Source organism: Callorhinus ursinus, unplaced genomic scaffold, assembly GCF_003265705.2.
Source record: "Callorhinus ursinus isolate GAN/ISIS: 27379988/994484 unplaced genomic scaffold, GSC_fseal_2.0 scaffold38, whole genome shotgun sequence".
NCBI lineage: Eukaryota > Metazoa > Chordata > Mammalia > Carnivora > Otariidae > Callorhinus > Callorhinus ursinus.
This window is the reverse complement of record NW_027397100.1, coordinates 9,136,562-9,159,495: the sequence shown is the minus strand read 5'-3', so window position 1 is coordinate 9,159,495 and position 22,934 is coordinate 9,136,562. Positions and strand designations below refer to the sequence as shown.

Genomic DNA, 22,934 nt, shown 5'->3' with positions numbered 1-22,934 from the left:
ATGGATAGGGGTGCCTGGGTGGCTCAGTCGTTAAACATCTGCCTTGGGCTCAGGTCGTGATCCCGGGGTCCTGGGATTGAGCCCCGCATCGGGCTCCCTGCTCTGAGGGAAGCCTGCTTCTCCCTCTCCCACTCCCCCTGCTTGTGTTCCCTCTCTTGCTGTGTCTCTCTGTCAAATAAATAAAATCTTTAAAAAAAAAAAGAAAAGAATGGATGGATTTATATGCTGATATGACAAGATTAACAGGATGTCTTACTGAGTGAAACAGGTCAGGGGTAGGATAGTAGTTTGTATGATCCTCCTTGTGTAAAAACGTTAAAAAGGCATTATTGGTTAGTGTCGGTCACCTCCCAGGAGAGGACCTTTTAGGCAATACAAAGGAAGGAAATTTTTATACTTTAATGTACTGTTTGAATTTTTTTTAACCAATTTTTTTCTTTGTCTCTCTTTAAAAATTATGAGATGCATATCCTCAAAGTTCAGAGAATTTTGAGAACTGCATGGAAAACTCAGTAGCTCTTACTTTTGGGAGGTTAGTTGCCCGTGTTCCTAATTTGTTCATTGATTTCAGTGAAGTAATTATTGGTCAGTCTAAATCTGGGAGGCACGACATGATCTTTCAGCAACCCAGTGTTGAGTAGGTGCACCTGTTCTCATATTTGAGTGATCAGAATTCCAAACGGCACGGAACCCGGAGCAAGAGTGCGCACCCTGCCGGCTGCCAGGGGGGCTTACCTTACCCGTACTTGGAGGAATTAGGCTGAGTGCCGGTGACTTCATCATAATTGCGGTCTCTGACCTTTCAGCTTCGTGGTTTCACCTGCGTTAAAATACGAAAGTTTGCTGTCATTAAAAAGGATGTTCAGGTTTGAGTTACCCAAGCACATTCGAAAGCACATGTCCGAATGCCTTTCTAAAGAGGAAAGGGAACAATTTTTTTTCCCCGAGGACTTATAATAGGGTGGTTGTCACTTGGAAAAATTTCCTGTCCTTCAAGTATGCATGAACTTTTAAGCCCTTGGGGCTGTTCATTGGATTAGCATCGACGTGGCATGTGTTGTCTTCCCTTTCAAGTTCTAATGTCTTTTTAATTTATTTCTCCCCATCATTCAGTGGATCCGGATTGGTGCCAATGTCTCCAACTTCACTTTTGCTCCAAGCACGATCATCTTTCACCTGGGACATGCTGGTAAGCACTCCAGGCCGCTAATTCCATTTAACCTCCTCTGACATTTTGCCCACCCACGCAAAAGCCCTGTTAAGTAGACCCACAACCTATTAACTATATAATGACTTAATAGCATAACATTTCCCGCTTCCTCCCGGCCTTTTAGGACAGTGAATATGATGATAAACCTGTTTGGTCCATCAGCTTAGAACAGCTGTCATTATTTTGCGTTTCATTGTGCTAGGCTCCTGGTGGCTGGCCATTTACCCCTACTCAATAAGCCCTGTTCATTTCCAGAGATTACTCACTTATCGTATTTTTACACTGAGCCATCTTCCTGGATGAAGAGCGTTAATGCAGTTTCCAAAGGTTATCTTTCCCCACTGTCTATCGATCTTCACGTGTGCTGGCGGCTGTGTCTGGACAGTAATAGAAAACAGTTTCTTCCACAATTGGACACACTGTTCTGCATTGTTCCCTTGAGAACTCTGTACCTAAACATAACAAGACAGTAAATTCACAAATCAGCTAAGCATTTCAGAGATGTTTGACCCTGTTGGATCTGTGGTGCCTTGCATTTTACTGAGACTTCAGTATTCTTTTTTTCTTTTTAAGATTTTATTTATTTAGATTTTATTTATTTATTTGAGAGAGACAGTGAGTGAGAGAAAGAGAGAATGCACACGAGCAGTGGGCACAGGGAGAAGCAGACTCTCCCGCTGAGCAGGGAGCCCACCGCAGGGCTCGATCCCAGGACCCTGGGATCACGACCTGAGCCAAAGCAGAGCTTAACCGACTGAGCCACCCAGGCGCCGTGAGACTTCAGTGGTCTTTTCTGATTTCATTGACTCTTTCAGGAGTAACCCTCTGTGTGTCCATAGTGTGCAGAGTCTGGGGGGTTCCACAGATGAATCACTTGAAATTCTAGGCAAATGTCTGTCTGTGTTTTTCTGGGGAAAGAGGGAGTCCATAACTTTGATCAGATTCTCACAGTGGTCCATGACCTCAGAAATGGTTAAGAACCCCTGCTGTAGTTCATCCGTCATCCTTCTGGGCAAAATTGACAAGATGACCTTTCTCTCCAGCCCAGTTACTGGATTTGAGTGATAGCCCTCCTGAGTCAGGCTGAGAACAAAACCTGAATATAAATTTGTTTAGAGCCATGACTTTCCTTGCCAGAGTGCTTTTTGTGCACATTCCCTCATTTGATTTTCATCACAACCCTGATGGGGGTGCCCAGGGCAGGAATTATGATCCCTGTTTGACAAGTGAGAGAATGGCGGCTCAGAGAAATGGAAGTAGCTGGGAAGGGCAGAGCCTGGACCAGAACCCAGGGCTCCCAGTGCCCAGACCTGAGCCCTTTTCACTAACCCTTTCTCCCTAGTGCTCCTTGCTTCCTTCCTAGTCACACTGGCAAAATACCCTTAATCATTTTTTGTAATGGAAAGGAAATTATTCATTTATTTAATCTGCATGCTTTTGTTCAGAATTTGAAAAATGAATCCTGAATATAATAGGACAGTCATGTTTAAAAAACAACAACAAAATAAAAAATAAAAATAAAACCTACAATAAAACAGATGTGAGCTGGAACATGGAACACGATAGTTAAAGTAGCTGAGGTGCTGAGGTCTGATTTTTACCTCTGGATTTTTTGGTAGCCAAAGTAGGTATATTGAGTTATTTATTTTCTGGCATCGGATAAAAGGAATAAAACCAGCTGGTGTAGAAATAGACACTTCTTCAGAATCCAGCAGTTACTGTTCCTAACTGTCCTCTGCCCGAGGCAATTGTCACTATTTCACTTAATTGGCTGTCATGACATCTGTTCCTGCAGCGATGCTGGGGCTCATGTATGTCTATTGGACTCAGCTCAACATGTTCCAGACCTTGAAGTACCTGGCCATCTTGGGCAGTGTGACGTTTCTGGCTGGCAATCGGATGCTGGCCCAGCAGGCAATCAAGAGGTAAGGCTTGGGGATGGGCCAGAGACTCACCGTGGGATTAGAAATATTTTTGTCAGCTCTGCTCACCCAGCTCTTTGAACAAGTTTGTGGTAGCATGATTCGGATCCTTGGGGGCAAGTGTGACACCTTAATCCAGTCTTTTAAGTCAGAAAAGGGCCTTGGTGATCAGCTTTAAATGTATTAAAACCACAGTGATTTATGCCCTGACACATTAGAATAAGAGAAGAAAATTTCTTTATGAAGATTAAAATGGATTAGAATACGTGTGGCCGAAGATTGTTGGTAATGTGCTGGCTGGTATAAAAATGTTCACTACTGCCACAGAGAATCCTATGCTGCCCTCTTCCCGGGCCCCAGAGAATTCCTCCTCTGTAACCCCTGACAGACCCACTGGAGCTTTTCCTCCTCAGCCTGAGGTCCGTGCGCTTCCCAGCCCCTCCCCCACTCCGAAATTGCTGCAGGTTATAGGAGGCCCCCAACAGGGAGCCCTGCTCAGTAGCCTCCACCACGGCCCTGACAACCAGACCACCTTAGGTTCGCACAAGTGGTCGGATGTCAGCACGGCGGCGGCAGCTTGACTTCCGAACCTGGATGAGAGGCACATTTAAATGTCACATAGGTGTTTCTCATTGATTTGACTTTATGAGAACTTGGGTGATTTCAGCTGCGTAAAGGTCAATAAGAAAAGGTCAGAGTTGCTTTCACCTTTGGAAGTTAACAGTTTCAGATGTGCCCTGCTTAAGTTAACAGTTTCAGATGTGCCCTGCTTTCTCCTCTAAGACGTTTGCTGTAAGAATCGAACTAAAGAGTGTGCCCTCCAGCACGGCTCCAGTTCACTGGGTCAGATCAGAGGCTTTCTCAGAGACCGTTGGTAGGCGCGAGAGCTGCATGTCTCAGCCTGCTCGAGTCTCCATCGTGAGCTTTCTGAGAGCCTCGCCTTGGAGACTGGTCCCGACGTGCTCCCTCACTTCGCTTTAGTAATCCACGTTCCGCCAGAGCGTCTCTGAGCGCCGGCCGCAGCAGCTGCTTCATTTCTCTGCCCCTCCAGCAGCCTTCACTTCGCAGCTGTGCATTGCATCTGAGAAGGAGCCAGGGATTCAGCTGTTTTTTCTAAGCAGGGCCCTGTTCCCTGGCAGCAGCCAGTCCAGGCCCCAGGGAGCCAAAGGGCTGCACTCTGTGGAGTTCTCTCTTTTCTGGAAGTTGCCCACACAAGATGAACAAAATCAAGGGGAAGGTGAGGTAGATTTAGATCCTGCTTAGCAGGAGGTCCTAATCTGGAATCCTAAAACTGTGTACATTTTCTGAGGAGAGAGACCATGGTTCTCATCCCCTCTCCAGCACGCGCACGCACACTCGCACATGCACGCACACACATACACACACACACCCCTTATACAGAAAGTTAAAGCCCACTCTTCTGTTGCTGTCTTTGTGAGTCCTAGAACAAACTGCCACTGGGGAAATCATTGACCCTAACGGAAGCTCTGGTTGGGTGTTTGCTGCCATTTCTTTTCTCAAGCTTATTTCTCTTCCCACTGTCCTTTCTTGATTCTCAAACCCTCTTTCCTTTGGCAGGATCGCTGCAGAGCAGAGCAGTAGATTGGCAAAATATAGGACACTACGGTAAAGATGAAGGGTGGACTCATCCCAGAAGCAGGGCCCCTTTCCCATCTTGCCCACCTCGTGCATGTCAGTTGTTTATCTGATTTTCAGCCCACTCATTCCTCCCCACCTTCCCCAAGCCAAAGCTGAATTCTGGGGCCATGTTCCCACTTCCTGGACCAGGGCAAAAATCAAAGCTCCCTGAGTTAGCCCAACTGATGGGGTAACTCTGACCTGGCTTTGACTACATTAGACTCCATCCTCCCTTTTGTCCATGGGGTACTTTATAGATAGCAGCCCCTTTCTCTGTGTTTATAGGAGAGTGGAGTTGAGAAGACAGAGGCAACCTTGGACTTCTTGAATGGGGACCCCATTCAGAACATCTAAATTCACAAAACGGTCCCATGGCAAATCCTGGCACACCTTGTCACTGTTTCTAGGCCTTTTTATAACACTAATCTTTGGGTCAAGCAGTATGGTTTGGTGAAACTCAATTATGAAGGACTATTGGCCATAGCTCAAAGTCAGCATCAGAACCCTGGTTCCTAAAACAAAGGGTATAGTTCAGGGCTGCTCCCTGTGTGGCTAAAATGTCACGTGAAAGATCACCCATTCTCTAGGTATTAATCCTGGGATGAGGACAGAAGTGGAGGCAAGGTGAAGGGAAGGAAGGAGAGGGAGTGTCTGCTTCATTATTCAACTCCTCTAGACTAGGGATCAGCAAAAGTATTCCGGAAAGATAGTATTTTAGGCTTTGCAGACCGAATGGCCTCTGTCGCAGCTGCTCAACTCTGCCACTGCTATGTGAAAGCAGAAGTAGACTGTGAACAAATGACCGTGGCTGTGTTCCAATAAAACTTTATTTTTTAAAACGATTTTATTTGAGAGAGAGAGTGCATGCACACAAGCTGGGAGAGGGGCAAAAGCGGAGGGAGAGGGACACGCAACCCCAAGATGAGTGGGGAGCCTGATGCGGGCTCGATCCCACGACCCTGAGATCGTGACCTGAGCCGAAACCAAGAGTCCGACGCTTACCTGACTGAGCCACCCAGGCGCCCCCCATTACAACTTTAATTTACAAAAACAGGTGGTGGACTGGATTTGGCATTTGCTGACACATGTACTAGGCCAACAGAGAGAAGAGGGAGGTATCTGAGTTTTTGTTTGTGTCCCCTGATCCCTGCCAAAGCACCGGAGCCATCTAATGTTTAATCCTCTGCAAATCAGAGAGGTCGTCAAAAGCATAGACTGTGGAACCTTTTCGCTGACGTGTGAGCAGAAGCTGGTACCTCTAACCCTCAACAGAAAGACTGCATTTGTCTTGGTTTTGGTTTTTTCGGGTTTAATCGAGGTATCATTTATATCTGGTAAAATTCACCATTTTTGTGTACAATCTGTGAATCTTGGCAAATTTACCCGATCATGTAAATACCACCTCAGTCAAGACAGACTATTTCTACACTTGAGAAAGCTCCCCTGTGTAGTCAGTCCCTTGTCCCCACCCCCATTCCCTCACATACCCAATTGGTTTTGTCCTGAATTAGAGTTGCTCTGGGATTTCACTTTTGAACTAGTCCTTTCTGCTAACTATTGAGCTCTTTAATTCTTTGAAATAACTCTGGATTGATTTTTTTTTCTTGCTATGTAGATAGTCTACCCTCACGCTGCTGCTACCCCCAAATCACACTGCTTGAGAGAAAGGAAAAATGCTTGATCATGTGGACATTTGGGACTTCCAGAGGTTGGGACCTAGTATTTTAAAGGAAAGTCTCTGGTAGCTAAGTGCTTTTGATCTGAGGACGTACATTGATTTGATGAGGCTTCATAGAGGGTATAACTTCTTAGCCAAGATGGTGGCTTATGAGCCACTAGCCTTTCCGCTCCTTCCTTTGTACTCATGCTCTCCTCTCTGCACGGACGTTTCAGAGCACACACATTTTAGTGTACCTGGGTGTTGGCAGGGAATTAGGAGCACTCCCTTTGGCCCTCAGGATTAGTTCTGTGCCTGTGTATGTCCCCCAGAACCACTGATTAATTGGCTTGGGGCCTGCCATCCTGTAAGACTGCGGCTCCGTCATGTCAGCCCTCACCACTGGGTATAACCGCCCGCTCGGGACGGCGTGCGTGTCGGCTCTCTGCTTGCTGGAGCTGCTGAAACGCTCATTTGCTGCTTCACCCTCCTGGTTGCACAGTGGCCATCTGGATTGTCATTTTCATTCCTGTGTTTCCCCATCAGTTCTTTGAGTCTAGGGAAGGACAGCCATGTGGAAAGAAGGAATAAAGAGATTGAAAGGTTTTTATCCCCTCTTAAAATTTTTCTGTGAGCTGAGTCCCATTTTTGAGACTCATTCTTAGGTTCAGATGCTGAGGCTGACCATTGGCAGGAACATGACAGGAGTCCTGCATGGCAGGACTATGGTGCAGGTTTCTGTACTGAATGGCCAGAGTATTGTCTTCCAAGCTCCCTAAGGGCCCCGGGCTGCTTGGCAGATCCGGAGTCTGGGAGATTGAAGACGAACACTCTTCAAGCTTTCCTTTTTCTTCCCCCTAGTTGAAATTTACACTGTCTTTTTGGCCTTGCACTGTGAGAGGTGTGCCTGGAATTCCCTCACCTCAGAGCTCCATATGCCGCTTGCTTAGTTGTCAGGTTTGTGTCATTGTTTTTTATTTACATCGTCATCAGCTATAGTTAGAACTAGCTGTCTCACAACCTCTTGTGAAATGAGATGGGCCATAAATAAATACAGTGGGATCTTATCAATGGCAGAGGACCTTGGTCCCTCTGTTGTCACCAGTTAGGAACTGTAACAGTGAATTGAAACCTCAGTAATTCTATGTTTGTCCCCATTTTGTTTCAGAACAGCACACTAGTGCCAGAAGAAGGAAGAAGAAAGCCGAAATGAGTATCAAGAAAAGGAGTCAAGAACAATTCACAGTTTGTAAAGAGGAATGAAGAAACTTTATTTAAACAGAAAAAAGTCAAAATTGTGGTTATACTTTTGCTTGTTGTTTTTCTGTTTCCCCAACACAGAGTGGATATCTGTGAGCCCCGATACTCCGTTTCTTTGGCACGGTGCCCTAGCCAGCTGCTGTGAATATTCCTAACTTAGCTGCCAGGTGTTGCGTTTGAAAAGTTGAAATTTGTAATTAATCTGTTTTGGAATAAAGAGAATAACAGGAACAGAGGCCTGACTGAAAGTTTGTTCAGGCTTCTGGGATCCCCAGGGCACATAACAGGAGGACTTAATTGGGAAGTACTGTTGACACAGTGGCCATGGTCTTTCTCCAGGCCTTTTTCCATTGCTTCTTCTTGCCTCTTGCCTAACGGAACTGAGAATTGCCTAGAAAAGCAAGCATCCTTTCTTCTCCAGCAGTGGGCACCTTCTGTCTGCAAAGGAGCCCTGTTGGTATCTGAAGCCCCCTCTGCTTTTGCCTTGACAGTTTGGGCTTGGTGTGCAGTGGGGGAGGGGAGGGATTGTCTTAAAAGGAGGCTGACCACATGAGTATCCTTAGGCTCAGACACACCTATGTCGGGGATGCGCCTTTTGAAGTTGTGCCGGAACGACCATCACCCAGAGGGTGTATAATATTTGTAGAAAAGTCGTAGTGAATAGTATGGTCCAGTGGATAGATCAGGTGTCAGGCAAGCCTACTGTCACCGCTTGTTAGGTTGGTTGAGGCCGAGGGACATGGGGCCGGGGGCTGCAGTTCTCTAAGCCTCCTGTTCTGTGGAAGAGAGATAATAACTGTGCCCACTTCGTATAACTAAAGGAGCTTCGTGCATCGGAAGTGCTTGGCTCAGTGCTTGGCACCTTCCCTAATTAGCCCCTCGTTGTGTACACCTACTCCCGTTCATCGCCTCTAATTCTATTAGTTGAAACATAAATACATTCAGATAACTTTTGAAATACGGGTAATTCTAACAGTATTTCCTGAATTGGGGGGTGGAAATGATTTTAATCAGATTGCTTTCCAACTTAGCTGGACATCCTCTACTGCCCCTCAGGTGATGTCTGATCACCCTGGCCGGTCTTCAGCAAGGATCCTGTTAGGTCCATTCAGCCGGAAGCTCCTTCTTCCATCCACTGATCCCCACCCTGCCCCTTGGCTATAAATTCCCACTTGCCCATGCTGTGTTCTGAATTGAGCCTGGTTCTGTACTGAGGTCTCTTTCCCCGTATTGCAGTCCTGAATGAAACCTGTTTTTACTGCTTTAACTACCATTTGACTCTGGTTTTTCTTTGACGCCACAGTGAGTGCTGGGCCTGGCTTTCTCTAAGGACTATTAACCATGGTGGTTTAGAGTCCCAGTTGACCTGCTTGATTAGCCGCTGTGCCCCTCCTTGTCCCTCAGGGCCTTGGTTTCCCATCAGTAAAATGGCAATAATATGTCTAAGGGCTTTGTAAGGATTAAATGAGGTTATGCCCAAAACACTTAAACCAAAGTGCCCGACCCTCCTCATTGACTCAGTGTTTGATCAGCGTAGATATGGCCATCACTGTTCTTTCCTGTGTGTTGGAGCAAAGTAAGCAGTCTGCATCAAGTCCATGTGTTTGTTTGATTGTTTAATTCACCTGATTCCCCAGGACGCATTTCCTGAGGGACCTGGAGTCTTGAAACCACGCCGGAGCACTGCCCTGGAATCAGGAATCAGTTCCCAGGTTTGCTCCCTCCGGGCAGTGGGACTCCACGGGGCACCTGACCTCCCACCCCTGCCTTTCTCCAGGGGGCTGTGGGAGGGAGCAAATGAAGCAAGGGGTGGGAAGCCTCTTTGTGAACTTGAAGTTAATACAAACATAAGGGATTATCATTAAAAGCGACAAGTCCCCCATTGAATAGAGCATTTCTTTAGGGGAAAAAAATGGCACTCTATCTTAAGTAGGACCCCCACGGGAATAAGAAGCTCCCAGCCCCTCCACGGGGAGGGGTGAAGTCTTTCACGACGCCATTGGTGTTGTAGTTAACAGTGATAAAGAGCAGGAATTGTTGCCACTGTGGTTTTTTTCCTTTATAATTGCATTCCCTTCGAAAAGCATATGTAGCTGTAGGGCCCAGTGTTCATTATTTCATTTGAAAAATTAATTGGAAATTGAGAGAGGCCTCAGTTTTTGCTTTTGTGGGAGTGGAGGAAAGAGATGAGCAGGTGGGTCTGGGGGAGGGAGGCTGGCCGTGGCCCGTCCACCATCCAGCAGCTTCCTCCTTTGTGCTCCTTCCTCGGCAGGTTCTCGGCCTGCCTGCCTCTCTTGGTTGAAGTGGACTGCCAGCCCTCAAAGGCCAGCCTTCTCCTCTGGAGGGGGCTTTTGTCCCCCATTGTTGGTATGGCCTCCTCGCCAGAGCCAGCCACAATGGTCCCCTGTAGAGCCTTTCCCACGCTTGACATTCTTTCTTGGAGGGTACACTGGGGGCTCCCAGAGAGAGCAGGTGGTCTACGGCCTGTGAAGAATCAAACTGGCTTCACAGCTCTGGTGCAGGGAGACGGGAGACCTGCCTGCCAGGCCCGAGGTCAGCGCCGAATGTCCCTGGCTGCAGAAGGACCGGGGTGGGGTTGCTGTCTCCGAGTCCTCAGCAACTCTAGAATGCTGCGATTCATCCTGTACTTTTTATCAAAACAGACATCTCATCATCCAGACTTTTCCTAGTTTTTTTAATTTAGTTATAGCAAAATGCACAAATCTTAAGTGTACGGCTCAATGAATTTTTATATCTCATGACACTGGTGTAACTATTACTCAAAGCAAAATACAGAACAATTTGATCTCCCCCCCACCCCCCCACGAACATTCATGGATTCTAAGAGGCGTGTGTAGGGTAGGTGATGTGCGGAGGTATCTGGCCCAGGTGAAATGGTCCATGAATAGAAAAAGCTGAGTAATCACTGACATAGGCACCTTGTGGTCAGTGGCTTCCCGGTCTCTGCTTCCCGTTACAGCGAAACTTCAAAAGAATTCTCTACCGGCACTATCTCATAGAGATAGAATGCAAGCCACACAGATGATTATAAATTTTCTAGTAACCAGGGGCGCCTGGGTGGCTCAGTCTGTTAAGCATCTGACTCTTGATTTCAGCTTAGGGCATGATCTCAGGAAAGTGAGGTGGAGCCCTACGTGGGGCTCCACACTCTGAGTGCAGAGCCTGCTTAAGGAGTCTCTCTCCCTCTGCCTCTGCCCCTCCCCCTGCTCTCTTTCTCTCTCAAGATAAATAAAATCTTAAAAAAAAAAAAAAATTTCTAGTAACCACCATAAAAAAGTAAAAAAAAAGAGGGGCACCTGGCTCAGTCAGTGGAGCATGTGACTCTTGATCTCAGGGTTGTGAGTTCAAGCCCCATGTTGGGTGTAGAGATTACTTAAATAAAATTTAAAAACAGTTTATTGAATTTTGTTTGTTTTTTTAATACAAAGAAAGATGTTTGGGACGCCTAGGTGGCTCGGTTGGGTAAGTGTCTGTCTTCGGCTCAGGTCATGATCCCAGAGTCCTGGGATAGAGTCCCATGTCTGGCTCCTTGCTCAGCGGGGAGCCTGCTTCTCCCTCTGCCTGCCGTTCCCCCTGCTTGTGCTCGCTCTATCTCTCTGACAAGTAAATAAATAAAATCTTAAAAATAATAATAATAAAAATTTAAAAAAGGAAAGACATTTAGAAAAAAATAAAAAGGTGAAATTAATTTTCATGTCTTTTATTTAACCTAATAAATCTATTTTAATATATAATCAATATAAAAAACACCGGTATTTTGTATTCTTTTTTCATACTGTCTTTGAAATCAGTGTCTGTTTTGTACTTAAAGCACATGCCAGCTTGTACTAGACATATTTCAAGTGTTCAATAGCTGCATGTGGCTAGTGGCCACCATATTGGACAGCCTGGTCTATACCTACCAGTTCTGGTTCCTCTCCTATCATCTGCCTTTGAATCCACTGTCGTCAGACTTATGCCTCTACCACTGTACCCAATTTGTTCTTGCCAGATCATCAGGGCTCCCATGGTCACTTCATTGGTCAGTTCTCAACTGTCTTGGCCAATCAGCAGCGTTTGATACACTGGGTCACTTCCTTCTTAAAACACTGTCTTCGGCTGGCTTCTGGAATTCCTCTCTTTTGTAGTTTTCCTGTCATCTCACTGCCTGCTCATTCTTAGTCTCTCTCACTGGTTCCTCATCTTTCTGCAAAACTTTAAATACAGGGATTCCCTGGGGTAAGTCCTTGGACCGCTTCTCTATGTCCTCTCTTCTTCTTTGGTGATCTAACCTACTCTCCCAACTTTCAGGGTTGGTGGCTCCTGAGCCAAACTGGCTGCCGGGATCTCCCTCCGGACTCCAGACTTACATACGCAGGTGCCTCCACAATATCCTCACTTGGACACTTAAGTGGCATCTCAGACTCAATAGGTCCACACACAAGCCCCCAATTCTGCGCTCAACTCCTAATTATCCTCCCCCAAAGCTCCTAAATGGCTACTCCATCCTTCCAGTTGCTCAGGCTAAAAACTTTGGAATCATTCTTGACTTCACTCCAATCCCCACATACTATCCATCAGCAAATTAGTTCTCCTCTACGAAAGTATCCAGAATTCGACCCTTTCTAAGAGTGACTTAAAATGCAAATCAGTTCATGTCATTCTTCCACTTAAACTCTGTGACGGCTCCTGCCCTGCCAAGAGCAAGATCCCGAGTCCTCACCCATGGCCTCTGAGGATCCCCACGAGCTGGCCTCCAGCTCCCCCTCAGCCAGCTTCTGCTTGTACCCTCACAATGTTCTAGCTAGCCACATTGGCCTCCTTGCTCTTGCTCCTTTTGTGTTTTTGCCTCAGGGCCTTTATGTTGGGTTTTCACTCTGCTTGGAATGTTTTTTACCCAGATACATAGCCAACCCCCTCTCTTCCTTCAGGCCTTTAGTCAAATGTCCCCCTCTCGTTGAGGCTTTCCCTGACCACAGCACACCACATGTGTGGATGATAGCTACAAAACTGCCCTCCGGCACGCTCCAGTCCCTTAAATGTCTCTCCTGGGCAACCGCCACCATCTAACATATTCTATACTTAACTTGTTTTTATTTTTCTTCCCCCTCATTAGAATATAAGGTCTATGAGATCAGGGGCTTTGCCTCTTTGCTCACAGTTGTATTCCCAGTGCCTAGAACAGTGCCTGGCACGTAGGGGGTACTCTATAAGTATTTGCGGAATGAATAAATGATATCACTCATAGATGAGCAAGTCACTAGTGGAGGAAGGATGACTTCGGCCCAGAGTGGACGGATATGGTAAAGAGCCTGGTTCTGAGCTGGCCTGCCTGGGTTTGAAGCCCAGTTCTCTCACTTGTCAGCAGTGACCTTGGCAGTTCAGTTACATTTCCTGTGCCTCATTGCTTTGCCTGTGAAGTGAATACACCAGTACCTCCCATCAGGCCGTGTGAGGAGCCTCTGAGATTCTATGCATCAAGCTGCCACCACTCCAAGTACTTATTTGGTAAATGTTAGCTATTTTTGTAGTATACCTTGTAATACCTCTTTGGGAAATGTAACTCTGTGTAAAACACATAAAAAAAAAATTAGGCTGGAGAGAAAAGGAAATTGAGATGCAGACCAGTATGGGGGAATTTTATTGTATTTATGATGGAAAAAGTAGGTCAGAGATTCAATAGGATTAACTGGATCCGGTTGTGTTTTGGCTGCAGGTAGCAAAAAACACAGGTGGTGTCTTCATCCTTGGGAATACCTGCTGCAGAAAGAAAGATAAAACTCAATCGGAGAGACTGACGCTCTGGGTGCGTTTGGCCAAGACACCTGGAACTGGGGTGATAGGTACTCCAGGGTCAGGACGAGCAGTCTGGGCCACCTCTGATCCCCAGCCAGGGTTGGATTAGGTTATTCCTTCCCGCACATACGTTCAACCACACCCCTCACATCTTTTACCATTTATCACAGATTAAATAATCCACTGTTCAGGTACTTGCTTAATTTCTGCCTGCTTCAGTGTGGTGGTGCAGCAATGAATTCCATGAGAGCAGGGACCCCTAGCCACTGCCGTACCCTCAGCCCAGAGCCTGGCATGCAGTAGCCATCGGCCGACTTTTCCAGGGAGGGGAGGACAGATCATTCTGAAGCTCAGTTTCCTCACAGGGCCATTAGGTGGACACAAAGTGTGGTGGGGGTACAAATGTGCCATCTTCCAGATCACTCTCCTCTGACTATCAAGGTATAAGAGCTCATTCTTCCATTGTTTCCTTAGGCCCCCCAGGAGATCCTGGGATTTGCAGCCCTTACGCTAGAGGGGGAACAATGGCTGGAGCAGCCTCCGGGGCCCCTTCCTGCCTGCTCTGTGAAGTCTCTGGCTTTTAACCTGCAGGAACAAAACCTGCATTCTTAGAACCTGGTCCTCCCTGGGGCCACCCCACCCTACCCCACTGGGGCCTGGCGGGAGCCATAAAGCAGGTGAATGATGACCTTAATCCCAGCGTGAGCGCCTGGGGGGAGGCATTATTCTTAGAATTCTAGTCTTAGGGACGTTAGAGGTGATTGGAGCTCCTCGTCCCTCCACAAAGGGGGAAACAAGGAAGCTGGCTTGCTGTGTGCCTCCCAGGCTGGTTCTCGCCCCTCCTGCAGCCTGCCCGCCCATCTGTCTGCTGCTTGTATCTCCACAGGACTGTAGTTGGTGAGATCTCTGGGCTCTTGGTGTCTAATTAGGTTGGGAAGAAGGTGAGGGAGCACGTGGAGAGCTCTGCTGGGAACGGGATTTGCTTAATAGGTTGGTGCAGAAGTGACTGGCAGAGCCATGCTGGGACATGTTTGTGCTCACAGTTTAAAATCAGGCTCGGGGCGCCTGGGTGGCTCAGTCGTTAAGCGTCTGCCTTTGCCTCAGGTCATGGTCCCAGGGTCCTGGGATCGAGCCCCGCATCGGGCTCCCTGCTCCGCGGGAAGCCTGCTTCTCCCTCTCCCACTCCCCCTGCTTGTGTTCCCTCTCTCGCTGTCTCTCTCTCTCTGTTAAATAAATAAATAAAAATCTTAAAAAAAAATAATAAAATCAGGCTCAAAAATATACCAGAGTTTCCCCACAAATGGTCACGTCAAACCTGGGAAACTTTGTGAAGTAGAGCTCCGTGTGAAGAAGGGAAGCAAACGGGTCTTGGGACTTGGGGCCAGCTGCTGCCCCTTCTTTGCCTCAGTTTTCCTCCTCTGTAAAACAAGAGCTCTCATTCCTGATCTTCCCTGACACCCAGTGGGAACATGAGGGTCAGTGACAGGAGGAATGACCGTCGTCCGCCATCTTCCTCTTTCCCTCTCCTGAGTGCTGCCCATGCTAGTCTGCCTGAGGGTGTTGGAAGGGGCTGGCCTTTCCTTGGCTTTATAGTTTTGGGAACTTGCCAAGGGATCCAGGGTGTGCCTCTCAGATCATCGGCATCAGAATCCCCTGGGACATTTGTTAAAATTCAGGTTCCTGGGTCCTATCCCAGAACTACTGAGTAACTAACACACACAGACGCTGAGCCTGGCCTCTTGCTTCACACTGGAGATACAGCAGTAGATAAGATCCTGTCTCCAGCACGCATTTTCTTCCCTTCCTCCAGGACTTGACGTGTGTAAGGAGGGACCTTGTTCCCAGTTTGCTTGGCAGAGCCCCAGACCTTTAGAGAGGTGGAGATTCTTTCCTTTTCCTGGCAACCCATGGGGAAGGAAGCTTCTGAGGTCCCTAACCACATACACGTGTGAGCACACACATACTCCTACCCGTGCTTCTGCAACAGGGCTGCCAGGACGCTCTCCAGTGCCGTCTGCTTTTGGCCTGCCCACATACTGTCCACCTGACGGCCAAGCCGTACCTCTGCTCCTTGCTCCCGGTTTCTCACTCTAGTACATTAGAAAAAGAGCAACAGTTGAGGTTGCTATTTGGGTAGGATGTGGAGAAGCCTGGGAAAGACCAGGGCAAAGTAAGCAACACAGGTGGGTCCCTATACCTTTTCCAAAGTCTGGTGTGGACTGTTCCACCCAATGGAATTAGATTCAGCAACACTGAGGAAGGCACTTGGTAGTGAAGAATACAGGCTGTGAAATACATATTTGCAAAACATCTCCCCACAGATTTCTTACTAATTATAAAGGGGAAATATTAACTTTACAGAGGAGAAACCTGGCGGACATCATGTTAACCAAGCCACTAAAGGTACCATCACCAATAATGGGACATCATGTGCCTCCTGATATGGGGCACCAAGAAGGACACAATATCACTGCTGTGAATGCATAACCTGAATCTAATCATGATGAAACATCAGGCAAATCCAACACGAGGGACCTTCTATTCTATAAAGAATAATTGGCCTTTACTAATAAAAAAAATGTCAATGTCATGAAAGACTGAAGAACTGTCCAGAGTAAAAGAAACTAAAGAGACATGACAATTACGTGCAACCCATGATCCTGGATAGGGTCCTGGACCAGGAACATTAAAAATTGCTACAAAGTACATTTTGGGAAAACTGGTGAAATGTGTATATGCACACTTAAGTGCTAATTATTCTGTGATTATGTCTGAGAATGTCCTTTTGTTAGCTGTTAGGAGGCACCATGCAGGAGTATTTAAGGGTAAAGGGTTGTGATGACTGCAGTTTACTCTCAAATGGTTCAGCAAAATAACAACGTGCACACGTGTTTGTGTGTGTGTGCGTGTGCGTGGCAGCAAATATGATAAAACAGTAGTAATTGTTGAAGATGGGGGAGGGGATGTGGAAGTCCACTGTATTATTGCTGCAACTTTTCTGTAAGTGTGGAACTTCTTCAAAATAAAAAAATGTGCAGGCTGTGATGTCGGGCTCTTTGGATCCTAGCCCTGCCACTATTTGGTGTGTGTCCTTTGGAAGCTATTAACTTTGCTACAAGATGAGAGTAAACAGCACCTACTTCATAGGATTGTTACAGGTAGGAAACTAAGAGTAATGGCTAATGCTTGTGTGTCCAGCACTGTCCTGCATGCATGGAAATATCCCAGTGCAGAGCCTTTGTTTCCAGCACAGAATTATGATCTAATGGTAACTACCATCGGTATTATGACTATTGGAGCCTCGCATGGGGAGAAGCACAGAGTTGGTGTTCAATGATCATTTCGTAGTTAGAAGTAAGTCTTCACATTAGGGCCCTTCCACTATGGCAAATCGGGAAGTGACAGATGCTGTCCAAGGGGAGGGACCAAAAGTCCCTCCACACTCTGATGCATCGAAATGTGGGAAAAAATCCCTAGGACTTCAGCTTACCCCTGCTGGCGGCTCATGATGTCCTGCAGTAGCTTGCGGGCAGACAGCTGGCCCAGCACCTTCCGGTAGCTGTTGGTGAAGATGGCATCTGCATACCGAGGGATTCTATATGGAAGGAGTCAGAGGTCAAAGGGTGGGGTGGCAGGGTCAGGCGAGGAAATGGGGAGCTGTACTCATGTCCCTGTAAGGTCCTTCTGCCCGTTGCCCTGTTCATCCCCAGAGACGGTAGGACCCAGTCCAGGAGGCTTCTCTGGAGCTCAGAGTCCACCCCTCTCCCAGAAATGAGCAGTGGGGTTGCTGAGGAGATGGCTGGGGGCCAGCTTAGGGCTCTCTTCTGCACCCCCCCCAAATCATCCCCCACTGGGTTGCAGGGATGGTTTGGGGACTATGGGAAACTAGGCCCTGGTGGCAGGACTACTTACCGGAGGGGCAGGGATGGTGGGAAAGAGTGGGAGCCACTGCTGAGGGTGAGGATCACCAGGAAGAACACCCAGAGCAGCATCCTTCACCCCTGTGGCAGCTCCTGGAAAATGACAGAAGGAGAAGATCAAGTGTAGCCATAGCCCACAGGGATGCCCTTTGCTGGTGGGGCCCAGCCCCGGGCTTGGCACTATGCAAACCTGAGTCCTTGTCCTTTAGAGGCTGTGAGGTAGGAAAAAGAACCCAGACTCTGGAAGTCAGACAGGCCTGGGTTCAAGTCCTGTTTTTGCCAGTCACAAGCTCTGACCTCATTTTCTGCATCTGTAAAATGGGCATGTTAAGTTACCCTGCTGACCCCATAGGGTTGAATGGAAAAGTAATGATATTAGGGAAACTGCCCCTTGCTGTAAGGCATTATATGTGGAATTCAGGCCTCAGCAAGGGATAGGGGGTACCTTCCCCTGGTCGCCTAAGCCATCCCCACCCACGGTGGCACTGACAGCCGTGAGCAGGGCCCACAGCTCAGGCTCTGAGTCCGACAAATCAGTTCATATCTGGGTTCCACCATCACTAGCTGTGTGTCCCAGGACAAATGGCTTCTCCTCCTTGGGCCTCAGTTGCCCTATCCATAAAATGGAGTCTGTAATACTGACTACATAGGGTCCTTGTCAGGGTTCGATGAGATGAGAGTAGCCTGGCACATAAGGAATTCTCTGAAACACTTGAAGCCATGACCTCATATCAGACCCACTCAGGGGGCAGGCTCCCGTCCTGTTTTGTTATGTGTGAAGTCAGAGGGAAGGCAAAGCAATACATCTTGCTCCAGACGTTTCGATTCCACCAAGGGGATTTAGCCTTGGAAGAGACCAAGGAGCCTGGGGACCAGTGCAGCAGAGTCATCTAATAGATCATGTAATTACCCTTAATTGGGGCCTGCTGACACCGTGCTTTGCAATGGGGGGGAGAACAGGCAGCGTGGGAAGGCACCCGCCTCAGTGGGGGGCCGAGGCTCCCCTGGCAACTCAGCCCTGCCCGCAGGGAAGTTGGGGTGACTCAGCTACCTAGGAATTGGGTCTCCCCACTCACCATGCCCCCTCCTCAGCAGGATATCCACAGACCCATGGAAGGGCCCAGCCAGCCCAGAGAGGGGCAGGAACCCCTCCTTTCCCAACATCACCCCATGCCTTTCATTTTCTCTCCTGTCCTGTTGAAGAGTGATTTCCAGCAGGGCCAGTACTGGCGGGATTACCTTTCCTTTTCTGGGCTCGCCTGCCCTCCTAGAGCGTCATCTCCCTTCTACCAGACACCAGGGTCTTGACTAACCCAGGCATGCCTTGAGACCCAGAACTGGAGGGAGCAGCATCTCCTGGGTGGGCACCCCCTCCACTCCCTACTGCCACCAGCAATCCTCCAGTTCCTGCTCAAATGCTCTCTGCTAGTGAGTGACAGGGAGCTCACTACCTCCAAACCAGGATGTGCTATTCCCAGCCAGCTCTTCTTGTTAGGAAGTTTTTCTCATCGTGTCAAGTGCAAACCCCCTTGTCTTGCAAAGATGAGTTAAGCTTCTACTCTTCTGGTAAGGACTGGGGCTAGAGAAAGGATGAGAACATGGCATCTGCCCCCACCCCTTGCCCACATCCACCTGCTGGGCCACCCACAGCTTCTGCACCTTCATCCACATGACAGAGCCCTTTAGATGAGTTTTGCATCTGACTTAGGCCTTTGCTCCCCAGATGAAGGATTTCAGTCTTTTGTCCTCCTCATCATTCCATATCACATTTGGCCCCCTTCTCCTGGCCTAGTCCAGGTTGCCTCTCTAGCAATGAACTTTCTTCCTAAGCATGGAGATCTTTGGAGGTGAGGAGGACCAGAGCTCTACTTTTTCTGTCTCCCGGCTGAAGCCTGGACTTTCTTGACTTCTTTGCTGCTGATCTTTTAAAGACCTGGGCATATCCAGGCCCCTAATCACTTCATTGCCCTGCTCAGCAGCCCTTGGTTGTCCACTCCCTCCAGAGCAAAGACCAAACCTCCGCTCTTGGCCTAAGCTCTCCCTTGGCCTCCCCACCTCCTGCACCTTTTCCTGTGCTCCCCAGCCCCAGGGGCCCCCTGGCCCGCACGGTTCACCCTCACACTTGCCCTCTGGAGCAGGTATCACGATCTTCATTTTACAGCCAAGGAAACAAGCCCAGAGAGGAAAAGGGCCTTTTTCCAAGGTCCTCCATCAAATTAGTTTCGGAGTGGGCACTTCAGAATGGGCCTCACAGTTCCCAGGCCAGCAGGCTTCCTCCTGCTCCTGGAGGCAGCCTCCCAGATACAATACCCTATTCACAGCGCTCCCTATTCACGGGCGCTTCAGAATTCATCACCTGCACATGGGAAGTGGTTCTGAAAAAAAACAAAACAAAACCTGAAAGCTTTTGCTCTTTGTCATTGGGTCTCTAGGGAAGAAAAAAGGGAGACAAACAGGAACACCTGCTTGGTCAATGCCTTTCCTATGCACATCCAGGGGTTTCAGTGAGTTGAAAATAACCTGATAGGAAGGCAGACTTTGGGGGGCAAGTCATAGTAAATTCTGTAACCCCCAGCTTATTCGGAATGCGGGTGAGCAACCGTAAAGTCTGGACAATCAAGAGGCACAACACTTGCTACAAACCGCATGCCCCAGGGATGGGTCAGGACACCATTGCAACCTCGGGGCTAGGAGAACCTAATCCACAGCATTGCAAAATTCCACTGGATAAAGTTGGGAAACAACAAGAATTACCTCTCTTATAGGTCCATAAGAATAGAGCTTGTACCACCAAGGATAAAATAACTATTGGCAGACATATTCCACACAAGCAGTCCACAGAGATAGAATTCCAGGGAATTAAGTGTAGCACAAATCCAAGAGGATCAATGACTCCTTGATGGCTCCAAAGGCATTTGAAGGTTTATCATCTATCATTATGAGTATCAGCTTTCCACAGTGTTTACAAATGAATTCTGTGGTTAGATCTATTTGAGGTCATCTGGATTCGGGATAAATGGGCACTTGACCTACATTTGTTGGCACCTCTTGCCAGCCTCTATGCCAAGAATGCCACGAGAATCCTGCAGATGTATCTTCAGCCAACGACAGAGGTCAGGTCTCAAGTGCCCACTTTTGAACACTGAGGAAGAAAATCTTTTCCCTTTCCTAAACATTCTGCTTTGTAATTTAAGAACGCTGAAGCACTGACCTCCTGATCCAGTTTATAAAGTGTTTCAGCAATAGTGTTCCAAACGGAAGGAGATCTAAGTTTTTAATGAGGAAGCATCTTGAATTGTCATTCAAAAGGGGGATACCCCACCTCCTTCCAGAAAGGGTTTGAAGCGGCTTTAGGTGAAAGACGCAAATACATCGGACAGTCAAAGCATGGATCAAGAGACAAGTGTGGGGGTAACGGAGCGCTCCAAGGGCAGGTAATTGCATCTGAAACCTTGAGTAAGGAGCGTAGCTGCAGTTGAGCAAGAAAGCAAAATGTTATCAATTTCCAGGCAATTATGTTGAAGGGGTTTTGAGCGATAGATGGGCGGTATTGATTTGCACAGCCACTTGGCTTCTTTCCGATCCATGGCAGAGCCCCATTGTTGACGGGCGACTCTAGCCAGCTCATGTCTTGCCCCAGACGCCTGCCTGCACACCCGTGAAGGGGAGCCAAGACCTCATCCGCCCCTGACAGACACCCGGAGCTTGTCTGTCTGCCTGCCAGCCACTTCTCCATGGTTGAGATGCCATGGATCCGAGACAACCTCAACATGGCGCCTCTCATCAAAAGCATGTTCCAGAGCCCCTAACCATGGGGCTGAAGGTGCTCACTAGTCCACAGGCAAAGAGGATGGTGGTGGCCCTCTTTGACTTGGTGTCTCTGAGTTGGTGAGACGGTCAACCTTCTCGCCCCATCCAGCCCAGCCCCCAGGGCCACCCTCTCTCACCTCCGATGGGGCAGGTGTCCTTCCGCTATGAGGCGCTGCTCCAGCTCCCCGGACCTCGGGATCGGCGTTTGCTCGGTGGCTGAGTGGCGCTCCCATCATTTATACCTTCATTTTCCTAAGCGACGTCAGCGTCAGAGAATCAATTACCCACAAGTCAACCAAAGGACCGTTTTTAGCATCACACTGACAAACCCTAATAGGGGAAAGAGGTTTTCCCCATTGCAAATGAAGGCTTGGATGGAACTTTCCCTTTATCATGGAGGGAATGGACAGAGCACAAAGTTATGATATTATTCTGAGGTGAATGGAGAGTTTAATACTGCTTCTCTAGTAATTGGAGTAATCATAACAGGGAAACACCAAGGGTTCATTTACTCTCTGAGTTAAATGTGCCTTTTAAAAAAGTTGATACAATTTTGTTTGTCTGCGTGCAACTTTATTTCACTTTAGGGTGGTCAACGTTACAGATAAGCGTTTTTCTCTCCTTAGCGAGGAGCGCGCTGTTTGCTCTCTCTCTTCCAGTGAGCACGATTTCCCCCTATTCGATTTACACCTGCTGCGGCCACTGCCCAGCAGAGGCAGCTAGCCCGGGGACTACCCGTTGTCATGTGTCAAGGCAGCTGATCATGGGTAGTTGCCTCAGAATGTGTGAAGGAAAGAGTTGGCAAACCTTGGGAGGGTTCTTGTGTTTCCAGATTTTGTGAGCCCGGAGCTAAAGAATCCTCAAGAACGGCATAAAAGCGTAAGGCAGAGGCACAGGTCTCCCACGCGACTGTTGAGTGGAAGGAGCTCTAAGCTTCACCCGCTGCTCCTCCTGGGTCTGTCAGTCATGACCTCTCTGACCCGCAGCAAGTTACTTCTGCCCTCCAGGCCTCCGAACCGCGAGGACTGCTAGAGAAGAGCGGCTTTCAAACTTAAAAAAAAAAAAGTGGCATAGACCTTTCTTCAGAAATCTTCTTCTTCTTTTTTTAAATATTTTATTTATTTATTCATAAGAGACAGAGAGAGAGAGAGAGAGAGGCAGAGGGAGAAGCAGGCTCCCCGCTGAGCAGGGAGCCCAATGCGGGACTCGATCCCAGGACCCTGGGATCATGACCTGAGCCGAAGGCAAGTCTGAGCCACCCAGGTGCCCCTCTTCTTCTTTTTTAAAAAAGATTTATTTATTGGGGCGCCTGGGTGGCTTAGTCATTAAGCGTCTGTCTTCGGCTCAGGTCATGATCCCAGGGTCCTGGGATCGAGGCCCGCATCGGGCTCCCTGCTCCGCGGGAAGCCTGCTTCTCCCTCTCCCACTCCCCCTGCTTGTGTTCCTTCTCTCGCTGTGTCTCTCTCTGTCAAATAAATAAATAAATAAAATCTTTAAAAAAAAGATTTATTTATTTGAGAGAGAGAGAGTGTGTGAGTGTGTGCCCTCCAGCATGCAAGTGGGGGGAGGGGCAGAGGGAGAAGGAGACAGTCAGGACCGTGAGATCATGACCTGACCGGAAATCCAGAGTCGGATGCTTGACCCACTGAGCCACCCAGGTGCCCCTTTTCGGAAATCCTCTGTGGAAGTGCAGTATATAAAGCAGATTTAAAACATGAGAC

The 22,934-nt window shown here is 48.1% G+C and overlaps 2 protein-coding genes across 5 annotated transcripts in view; one reads left to right on the top strand and one right to left on the bottom strand.

Annotated features, from left to right (window-relative positions):
- RPN2 (ribophorin II) overlaps positions 1–7,918 on the top strand; it is a 59,343-nt gene extending 51,425 nt beyond the window's left edge. For 2 of the 3 annotated variants that reach the window (XM_073880463.1, XM_073880462.1), the window contains 4 exons: positions 1,114–1,189; positions 3,006–3,135; positions 4,711–4,758; positions 7,596–7,918. In XM_073880463.1, coding sequence (XP_073736564.1) covers positions 1,114–1,189; positions 3,006–3,135; positions 4,711–4,758; positions 7,596–7,608 — 267 coding nt within the window. In that variant the 3' untranslated portion in view covers positions 7,609–7,918. The remainder of the gene's footprint in view (positions 1–1,113; positions 1,190–3,005; positions 3,136–4,710; positions 4,759–7,595) is intronic. The other variant, XM_025875746.2, reaches the window with a different exon arrangement.
- Positions 7,919–13,311: 5,393 nt separating this feature from the next.
- GHRH (growth hormone releasing hormone) lies at positions 13,312–21,405 on the bottom strand. 2 transcript variants are annotated; one of them, XM_025876256.2, is made up of 5 exons: positions 21,351–21,405; positions 17,396–17,496; positions 16,974–17,078; positions 15,454–15,573; positions 13,312–13,447 (listed from the first exon to the last, which is right to left on the bottom strand). In XM_025876256.2, exons 2-5 carry the CDS (start codon positions 17,473–17,475, stop codon positions 13,429–13,431), a joined length of 324 nt encoding a protein of 107 aa, XP_025732041.1. In that variant the 5' UTR covers positions 17,476–17,496; positions 21,351–21,405; the 3' UTR covers positions 13,312–13,428. The 2 variants fall into 2 exon arrangements, with proteins under 2 accessions (XP_025732041.1, XP_073736379.1); XM_073880278.1 differs by having other exon boundaries at positions 13,326–13,444.
- Between the last annotated feature and the right edge of the window lie 1,529 nt (positions 21,406–22,934).